Source organism: Diplotaxodon limnothrissa, linkage group LG15 (assembly GCF_057381915.1).
Source record: "Diplotaxodon limnothrissa isolate DT_005_m linkage group LG15, D_limnothrissa_male_GT1.1, whole genome shotgun sequence".
Classification (NCBI taxonomy): Eukaryota; Metazoa; Chordata; class Actinopteri; order Cichliformes; family Cichlidae; genus Diplotaxodon; species Diplotaxodon limnothrissa.
Genome location: NC_140610.1, coordinates 22,586,372 through 22,596,484, shown reverse-complemented (window position 1 = coordinate 22,596,484; position 10,113 = coordinate 22,586,372). Strand labels below are relative to the sequence as shown.

The following is a 10,113-nucleotide window of genomic DNA, read 5'->3' as shown; positions in this document are numbered from 1 at the left end:
AGCTGATGGTTAACACAAATGACATTCATTCAGTGTAGCAGACATCACAGTGTCTCATGAGTTGGTCACATCAAAGTTGTCCCTGCCTCTGAACACGATGAGTTAAAGGAGCTGATACTTGTAAGTAATTAGAGGTCATCTGTGATAAAACACATAATTACAAGACATTTACTATCCAGGAATTGCACTTCATTTTTAAGATAAAAGCACAGCATTGCAATCTTTGGCTTTAAAAGAAAAACAAATCAAAAAGAGGTTTTCTGAATTTATTAAACCTAATGAGGCGCAACAAAAACATTTTGCTGCATACTCATATCCTTTATGGCCGATAAACCACCACCGAAAAGCCCATAGTCCCACATATAAGCTGCTTCAAGTTACACAGAGAACCTAGACTATTTAATAATTATTGTATATACACAAGAAAATGTTTTGTTTTTTTTAATTATATCCCCTTTTTCTTACTTAGCTATATGTTTCATTTAAATATGTTTCTTAATTGGATCCAAATTTAATTTTGGAGCTTCGATATGTGCAATGAGACTGCATTGCATTATTGAGTTTGTATTCATAGAGATATACAAATCTTTTCAGTGCCTCTTGAATGTTAGAAAATATTTATTTTTTCAGATTGTTCTATATTTTATTCATCTACTATGCCATTTCTGGTTACCCTAGTATCTCCAATACACCACTTTGATTGGAGTCAGTTAAAATTAAAATGTGGCATGTAACATATTGAAATGAACCTCTACAAAAACAAACAAACAAAATAAAACATTAGCAGTGAAAGGTAAATGGCCAACAGTTTCATGCTAGATGTGTTCTTAATATGTCAAGAAATATGTGTGCATCAATCACAGCATGCGCCTACGATTGATGAGGCTGATGGATGTTCAGTGACAGGGATGCTGCTCAGATCAGTGTGGGAGCTCCTGGGATTTGACCCTCCAACATTTGGATTCTGTTCTATTGCAGATGCAGCAAAGCAGCAGAAACAAACACGGGGCATGGTTACAGGAACTGAAAATGCAGTTATTTATATAGAAAACTGGAAAAAATACTATTCAAATAAATCATATTTTGTGAAATGTATTTGCATGGGTTTGATACCATTAACATATATTATGTATATAATTCAATGTAATATATTTTCCTGTTGCAAATAATCTTAGACTTTGAAAATAAACCATTCAAAGCTGTTTAAGACAATAAAAGCTTGTCTTAATAGAGTATAAGTGTTTGCTTGGATATAAACTAAACTGCCTTAAATTTAAATTACTGTTAAATCTGATAACGGGCATCATAGAGAAAGCAACACAAAAGTCAGCTTTTTATATTACATCCTAAGTTGTGACCCATTTATCCCATTCTAAATTAAAAACATGCATTATGTACATTATAAATACTATTTATAATTAAAAGAATATTCACAAGATGGCATTTTTCTAACTGAACATAGACATAGTAGAGCAGCATACGCAGAGGGTAAAATGGGCAATATTAACAGCAACCCCAGGAGCTCAACCACTAAAAGAATATTTCAATAAATTAAAGACAAAGTAAGTCAGTCCACTTTTTTTCTCTCTCTGTGATCATCCTCTTAATGTAAAGCTAGCACAGATTCAAACACCTCCCCCTGCTGGATGGAAAGATGCAGTGCTGTCAGATATAAAGAAAGGCTTCAGGTGGTCCTACTGCCCAGACGCCCTGGCTGCTCTCTGCTGCTCCAACATGGCTCTGAGTGCAGGAGACATCATGGTGGGGGACATGGCTGGAGTGAAAGGTCGTAAAGGGTACTGGGCATTTTTGCCAGGGACATAAACGCACTGAAAGAATCTCTGCCCTGTGAAGACAAGATGAGATGGAAAGAGGTTGCTTACAATAAGATCTGTGGATAGATTTGTACTGTGCAATTATACGATTACATGGTGTGTTCAAACCACACATAAAGCAAAGTTTCCAGACCAGAAATAGAGGCCAAGCTGGCATCACTATTCGTGGGCACTATATGATTTAAGTTCACTCTTATATAGGGACAGAACCAAAAAAAGACTAACTGGTAAACTCCCAAAATCTGTTTTTGTTTAAGAGGAAGCAGTTCTGGCGTTAGCGCTAAGGCGTTAACATTTCTGGGTTACAAAATGGTCCAAAAAACCCACTGATGTGATGCACAAGTTCACTTCACAGTGGGTTTGAACACAGCCTTAGCCGCCTTGATTAGAAACACCCACACCCACCTATATCCTTCTCCATATACAAATATTAATATCGGCCACAGTCAATGAAATAAGAACCTGAATAAATTTCACCAAGTCTTACCAGGTTTCTTCTTGTCTGTAATATTTTCTTCTTTCTTGGGATCTTCTGCATGCAATAAAAATAAAACTTAATGAGAATATGAGATTGTGCTTCACACTGAGAGAGAAAGAAAACAGAGGATAAGTTTCTACATGCATGAAAAAAGAGAAAGGATAAAAGACAGGCTGGGTTTCACTCTTTAAACACAGTGATGTTCTTTTGCTTGTTTTTGCTGCTTCAGTCTCTTGTTAAAGTCAAACTAAAATTAAACTTTATTTGGAAAAGCGACCACTTGTTGCCACTTGTCATTTGCAAATAAAAATACATTTAAATGTAATTTTTCTGCAACAACCACATCACCCTGCATAATTGTTCAAACCTAATAAAAGCCACTCAGCAGGTGTTGAAATAACACGCCTCAAGAGTGGTGCTCAACAAAGAGTAGCCTTGTTGCTGCTGAGTGTTGTAAAGGGAAAGCACCTTCTCATTCCCAGGATACCAAACACTGCTGTCCACAACAAACCACTGACCTCTCCATAATCTATGGAGAGACTAGTCTGTCACCTGAATAGCCATCGATGGGCAATTGTAAAGCACCCTTTGATGTTACATGTAACTAGATATGCAGCATGTGCAGGTTTAATTTTGTGATGAGGCTTTTCATAAACCTAACCAAAAGGAGTTTAGTGACTCAAACAAAGCAAAATAAAAAAGTGACTGAAGAGTAAGTAAATCATCAACTAAAAAACAAATGTGATGGAAACCAAAGTTTATTGGCTGACGCACATCAGAGTTGCAGCTCTCTAAAAGGGGACCATTAACAGCATTTAACACCCTATAATAAGAATGAATTGCAGCAAGCTACACAGTACACACGTCTATCAACATTGTATCTAGTTCATAGTGAACCACAGAACTTGCAGACTGAAATCTCTTAGAAATCCTTGTTGGTGAAATGTCACCACTCAGAGACACAGTGCACAGAAATAAAAACATTTGGCAAAGGCAAGTCTATGAACACCAGGAAGGATATTTAACTCACATTAATTTGTTTACTCATGTTGTTGCTCTAATTGCTATTTATAAGGTTGTTTTTCTTCTTGCTTTACTGTTAGTTGATGTTTGCATTAGAGTATCATGACTTTGTTAAGTTGTATAGTTATATTTAACTTAAACGTAACAATGTGTGCGTGCATTTCCCTGCTAAATAAAATATAAGTAACTTAAATCAAATGAAATGAAATCCTCCAAAAGAGGTTGATTTCTTTTGGAATTCAGTCATGCATAAAACAAACCATACAACACAAATACTGGCTAGTATTGTCTATATAAAACGATTCTGGTTTGCTTCTTTTAAGTGAAGTAAAGAAACCAAAATCAAAGTAAACCTCTGAACTTCAGTCTGAACCAAAGAAACCAAACTACTTTTCATCACACCTGAAGAAACAGGCACTGCTGTGTCAGATGGTAGCAAAGTGTGAAGTTAAACAGGGCAGTGGGGGAGTGTTTGTAATCCACTGGATGATTCAATAGGAACAGAACACTAATAACCCAATTTAATGGGTTTTGGTTCATGGATTTAATCAATCCAGCTAAGTATAAAATTGTTGCCATATTCATCAAAGGCCATAATCTCTTTCAATAATTCAAGGCGGCTCAAAAGGCTTGTAATCTTGTACCAATCAGCTCATCTCATTAAATTCTAATCACTTGTGATCCTAATGTCATTAAAGCCATCGTTCTTTCATACTGAATTATCCATTGGAAAGATGGTGAAAATTTACAGAATACCTCAGGCCTTACAGGAAGCTGTTTTCTCATTTTCTATTGACAACAAGCATATGATACACAACATGAATGACAGAAAACAAAACGATTCATAGCACCACTGTGTTTCTTTGTAATACTTCAAAATGTTTATCCAGTAATTCAAGAAGCTTTATCAGTTCAGCTAACTTGTATACTGTAGCTTACACTGATGCTGGGAACTTACATTTAAAGGCATTATGAGGAAAACAATTCTGAGAGTTAATTTATACATTTGTCGATTTAGCTGTTGATCAGGATTGCGTGAGTGCATGTGCTGATGTACAGACTCTTTTTGTGAAAGGACAGCTTATTCTAATTTCTATCACCCTCCTGAACATTATCATGGCTGCATAGCTCCCAACAATCTTTGCTGCCAACAATAAAATTGGCAATCTAAACTCATTCTGCCAGATATGGCAACATGTTTTAGGTATCATTGTATGAGGGAAAAAATATGCATATAGTAAAACAAGGAATTGAGATTGAAATACACTCCTGCTCCTTTTACCCAGAATTTCAAAAGTATACTGAAGAACAAAATGCGTTGATAGTAGAAAGCATTTTTCTAGTCTTTTATGTTTGTCTGCATTATTTTATTGTCACCAACCCCTGACATGTAGCCATGTCTGCCTCTTCCTTGCGAGAAGAGACAAAGCAAAATCTCTGATGCATTCAGTCAGATTGACAAGCAAGATGACAGAGAGGAGGGTGTTTACATTGCAGAAGTATTCATATTATTTTGTGCCTAGATGATGATAACTATCTGCCAGCTTTGAAAGAGCGCAGCTTCACATTCAGAACAAGCACAGCAAGGTAAGTACGGCTGATGAGGAGGACAATGGTGTCGATGCTACAGCTCCAAAACCACAATGTCTAGATTTTACCAAAAACTGTCAGTGTGAGGGAAATTAACAAGCGTGTTGCTTAATACATTGTTGATATGGACTATTGAGTTGTCCATATCAACTCAGTAGGTAGGCTCGGCCCCTCGGAACAATATGATAAACTAAAACCAAAAACGAACTCTAAAGAACTCAAAAGTCTTAATTCCCACTAATGCTGTAACATAACAGATGACTTTTTTTACTTGAAATAAAACTGGATTCTAACAAGTTAACTTTAAATGTATCCCAATACTGACTACCAAGAACTGTTACTGATGACAGATACCTTACTAGCTCATAGGTCATATCAGTAACCAAAAGAGAACCAGGAATGTTTAAGTCTCTAATCAGCAGCACTGATAAAGCCTCTTGAATGAAGCACACTCCACTGAAATTAAACTTCTGGAAACACAAATAATTCTAATAAGTGTCAATACTCTCTATGGTGACTGGAGATTATTTACTGTGCATATAGAAAACTTTCATGCTCGAGTACTTACCAGTTTTTGATGCTTGTTTCTCTTTTTCTAAAATTTGCAAGGGGAGAAAGGAGCAGCTGAGCCTTCTGAAATATACATAGCACTCATTAGATTCACTTCTAATTCTACTCTAAAGCCATACCTTGAGTCTCTTTGACAGATTTCTTTTCAGCCTCCTCTGCTTGGCCTGTGAGAGGAGAGACAGCCCTATTACAGCCTGCCAAATAACTCTCTGTAATTGTGGTGTAAATTCAATATTCTTGCAATATTATTCCCTTCTCGGAGTAATACAGCTTGGCATGTCTCTAATTAGAACTTTATCATGCATAAAACAGCCCATTTTATTCACATAATCTGCATCTCAGAAAGGGGCGATTTTCCCTGAAAAATGCCAGCAGAGAACATGAGTATGTTTCAAACACATCTAATTTGCTGTAGATGGTTTTTACAAGGGTACAAACATATACGCTTGCACCTTCTCTTCCTGTGTTTCACTTGATCAGTTTAGCTTCTGAGAAACATGGATGGACATGAATACTAACAGTGACTGTGAACATTAGACTCTTTCAGAATGAGGCATGACTGCAGTTTAGAAATTCTTCATTTCCATCCTCTAATTAAAAGACATTTTTCAGAGGTGTTTTACTCTCGGCATGAATTCCACCATAGTTAATTTGCCTTCCAATTTATCAAAAGGGTGTACATTCAGACTGGTTATAAGACTTTGTGGTTCAAATTTAAAGAATACAACTTTTACAGAGCTGAAAGTAAAGGCAAGAAAGACAGCTTGTTAGATTTTCCTGTTTTTAACAAGGTAACAAAGATGGCTTGAAACAGCTGAGGGCTGTTTCAAGCCTGATACATACATTTGTATGTATCTCAGTGGTCTCCAGAGACTAAAAGATGAATGCTGCTGGCTTTTCAAATCCCCTGTTTTTGTGAAACCAACAGTTTTGTGAAACCAAAAGGTCAAAGCCCTAACTTTCCCACTAATTTTGGAAATCCTTCAGGGAAAGCACAAGGTAGACATATTTGTTTCTGAGAGCTGTCCAAATACAAGCAACAATCATCTCAAGACAATTACAGTATTTATTTATTCATAAACATAAACTAAAAAATGTTTTGTTTTGTTTGGGTTTTTTTAATCAGAAAAACAAGTTTGCCCAGTTATTTATTCTGTGGCTTAATGACTGTAACTCTAATAATGATAAATAATCTAGTCTTAGCTGAATATACACAATGTGTTCTGTCATTCTGGCAGATTATGCACTAGCATTAGGACACTGGCACAGTGCAGTGCTAATATCGTACTCCAAGAAATAACAATCATATTTTAGACAGTTGTGAAGTTTACATCTGGAGATCAGAGTTGGCGGTGTAGTAAATCTGACCTGTAATGTTGAGTATTGAAAATTAATTTAAATTTGGGAGAGAGGGAGAAGGGATAGAAATGTTGCGCGGTCCCACAAGTGGGACACTTGGTCACTACTGGCATGTTAGCATACTAATGGGTTAAAAGGACTATTGTGCAGTCTCAAAGTGCTGCTAGCATGCTGTAAATAAGCTAAGCTTTAGGGAAAATTATTGCCACATTAAAATATAAACTTACTTTTCTTAGCTGCCAATAATTTTGATCTTGGCTTGGCTACAAAAACAAAAAAAAAAGTAAAGAACTACAAGTTTTAGGAAAGCTAGATATTTTGGGGCCCTCATGAAAGAAACACAGACCTGGTTCAGATCTGGCAGGTTTCTCCTCGTGGGCTTCAGAGGTTACATTTGCCCTCCTGCCAATGTCAAGTCTCGGTCTCAGTCTGAGTGGCTGTGGACGTGGTTCTGGATCTGTTTGATATGAATTTGAACCGAACCAAATCATCTTAATAAACAGAAATTATAATGCAGGGGTAACTGGGCTAAAGTTGATGATTAAAAAAAAGATCTTCAACCGAGAAGAAAATCAAATTTTCGTGAACTCATGCACGGTCTGAGTTTTACCTGTCTTTGCTGTCGATGCCTTCACTTTGCTCATGATAGGTGCCGCTTTTGAGGGGAGCAGAAACAATTAGTTCCCAATCATCTTTCATGAATTATGATTGGCTTTATGCAAATTAATGAATGTCAGTGAGTGCCGTCACCTGTCTTTTCAGAGGCTGATTTCCTCTTCTGTCTTTCAGCCGCAGGCTCTAACGTAATGAGGAAAAACTCGTGATTAGCAGCCTGAATAATTTGTTTTCTCAGTCAACTATTAACTTCTACTTCACATGAAAGAGAAATGTGTTGGACTGCATTTGATTTTTTTTAAATATTACAAATTTGACGAGATCCTAACGTCTAATCATGTTTACCTTTCTTAGGAGCTGCAGCACTTTTAGTTTTATGTTTTGCAGATGGATCTATGCAAACAAATTGGAACAAAATACAACAGAATTAAATATATAATGTTTAATTTTCATCATTTATATGTCCCAATAACAACAATAAAGGATATTTTACCTGTTTTTGCCCCTGCATGAATTCTGATTTTCTCTTTTTTAGCAGCTGCCACTGAAGTAACAAACACATAAGAAGAACATTACACTTTTAAAGGCAATCAAAATGCATTAGAAAGTATAGATCCATAGATACCAGATCACCTTTCTTTGCAGTGTCTGCTTTGGTTTTGTCTTTCAAAACGGCAGCATCTAGTATTGAAAAAATACATGAATTTATGGTATCTGTATCTTGGAAAAAGGTTTAAATATATATGAATATTTATAACAAAGCACAGCTATAATTACTGTGTGTATCACTTCTAACAATGTGAAGTGTGTACCAGAGGAAACACCAAATTATCCAGCTGTATACATGAATTACCTTTCTTTGTTTTCCCTTTGGCTGCTCCTGGCTCTGAGGGGATAATTGCAGTGAAATGCCCATGCCAAGTTAATTTTCTTTAATTAATGCATTCATATAGCACACAGTGCTATTGTACATCACTGTTATGTGCTGCAGCTGTCGTTTGTTATAGTGGATATTCTAGTTAGCTGGCAAATTAAGTATTTAATGGATGTGGAGAGCGCTACAGTACCTTTGTCTGAATCAGCAGCCTTTGTTGTTGTTTTTTTTGCTGAAAATGACAAGACATTAATTACTATCACTGATGTAATTGTGATAAACACAACTTTCCACAAGAGTTTAACTTCTTAGTTTGTACCTTTCTTTGTGGAGACAGCAATCACGTCCTCCTCAGCAGCCTCTGGTTCTTAAAGGGGAAACAGTTGTAGGTTTATTTACTTTGTAGCATAATTTGAATTATATTAAAGTTTCACAGAAAAATTTAAGATTTTCAGGATAGTGTGGGTTTTTTTTTTCAAGTGAAATGTATTTATGCTTTTATGTATTCATTTATTTATCACACCTTATTCAAATATTTACTTATCAACAACTCTGTTTAATTAGTTGCACTATATTTTTAAGCCTCATTGATTTATTTGATCAGATTTTTGTGATTTTCCTCCCAAAACCTGTGGAAGGTGAGTAGAAAAAAATCTGTATATTTAAATATTTTTAAATGAATACCTTGAAAACAAGAAAGAACAAGAAAACAAGAACAAGAAACAACCATTTCAAAAGAAGAAAGAAAATAAATAGACATATCCTTCTCACCTTGAACCGGAGCATCAGCAGGCTCAGCTTCAACAGCTGGAGACGGGACCTCAGGTTGGGCAGGAGCTTTTTCTTCTTCTTCTGCAGCTTCTGGCTGTACAGGCTGGAGTGGCTGAACTGGATCTGGTGGAGGCGGCATCACAGGCTGAAGTGGTGGCTGATATGGTTGATACTGTGCGTACAGTGGATGCATTGGTGCTGGCGGAGGCTGTTGCTGATAAATGCCCTGTGGGGCTCCGGGCTGGACAGGGTGGGCGGTCAGTACAGGAGCAGAGGGAGCTGAAAACAAAAACAAATACGCCTTTAACCTTACAGCAGAAGTCATTGAGCAACGGAGATTTAACTGTGACTGCAAACAGTACCAAAAAGTGAATACCTGACATGGTAGGAGGAGGGTAAGGATTGTCTGTGACTATGTGATGAACTGCAAGATAAAAAGCCAACTTTAAGCTGGTGCACAGTAAAGTCTTTAATTCAGCCTATATGACAACATTTCAGTGCACTGTGGAGATCCTTGTGCTTACCATACCATCCAGGTGGGGACGGGCAATAAACTGGTGCAGGTCTACAAGGCCCAACTGCAAAACATCAGTGCACATTTGCATTATTCATATAATCCAAAGCAACAGTTTACTGGAATAATACACAAACAAAGTCATATTCTTATTTTTATATTTTGGTATAAATGTTCTTTTAAATCAGGAGAAAAATATGAATGTTTTATACCTTCTTGTCCAGAGTCTGTGACCTGTTCTTGCTTTTTGGTCTTTGTCTCTGTGAATAAACAAGGTCACATTAAAAAAAACAGAAGTTTTATAAATACACTAACATAATTTGCTCTGCTTTTGTAATACAGTGATCATGAATGTGACATATTTGTGGGGAAGTAATTGCTTACTTGTTTTGGAAGCCTTGGGTTTATCTACTTTCTTGGCTTTTTAGAATTGAACAAGGTACAAAGATTTAAATTCATAACGTATATGTGAAAAAGTAATTCT

General features: G+C 36.4%; 1 protein-coding gene across 4 annotated transcripts in view; it reads right to left on the bottom strand.

Annotated features, from left to right (window-relative positions):
* Nucleotides 1–318: 318 nt before the first annotated feature.
* LOC146617515 (uncharacterized) overlaps nt 319–10,113 on the bottom strand; it is a 28,220-nt gene continuing 18,425 nt past the window's right edge. For 3 of the 4 annotated variants that reach the window (XM_085372168.1, XM_085372170.1, XM_085372172.1), the window contains 19 exons: nt 10,014–10,049; nt 9,842–9,889; nt 9,640–9,693; nt 9,492–9,539; nt 9,116–9,394; nt 8,664–8,711; nt 8,538–8,576; nt 8,324–8,356; nt 8,104–8,151; nt 7,964–8,014; nt 7,816–7,863; nt 7,606–7,653; nt 7,466–7,510; nt 7,202–7,312; nt 7,083–7,118; nt 5,616–5,660; nt 5,495–5,521; nt 2,323–2,367; nt 319–1,846 (listed from right to left, as the gene is read on the bottom strand). In XM_085372168.1, coding sequence (XP_085228294.1) covers nt 1,695–1,846; nt 2,323–2,367; nt 5,495–5,521; nt 5,616–5,660; nt 7,083–7,118; nt 7,202–7,312; nt 7,466–7,510; nt 7,606–7,653; nt 7,816–7,863; nt 7,964–8,014; nt 8,104–8,151; nt 8,324–8,356; nt 8,538–8,576; nt 8,664–8,711; nt 9,116–9,394; nt 9,492–9,539; nt 9,640–9,693; nt 9,842–9,889; nt 10,014–10,049 — 1,241 coding nt within the window. In that variant the 3' untranslated portion in view covers nt 319–1,694. The remainder of the gene's footprint in view (nt 1,847–2,322; nt 2,368–5,494; nt 5,522–5,615; nt 5,661–7,082; nt 7,119–7,201; nt 7,313–7,465; nt 7,511–7,605; nt 7,654–7,815; nt 7,864–7,963; nt 8,015–8,103; nt 8,152–8,323; nt 8,357–8,537; nt 8,577–8,663; nt 8,712–9,115; nt 9,395–9,491; nt 9,540–9,639; nt 9,694–9,841; nt 9,890–10,013; nt 10,050–10,113) is intronic. The other variant, XM_085372171.1, reaches the window with a different exon arrangement.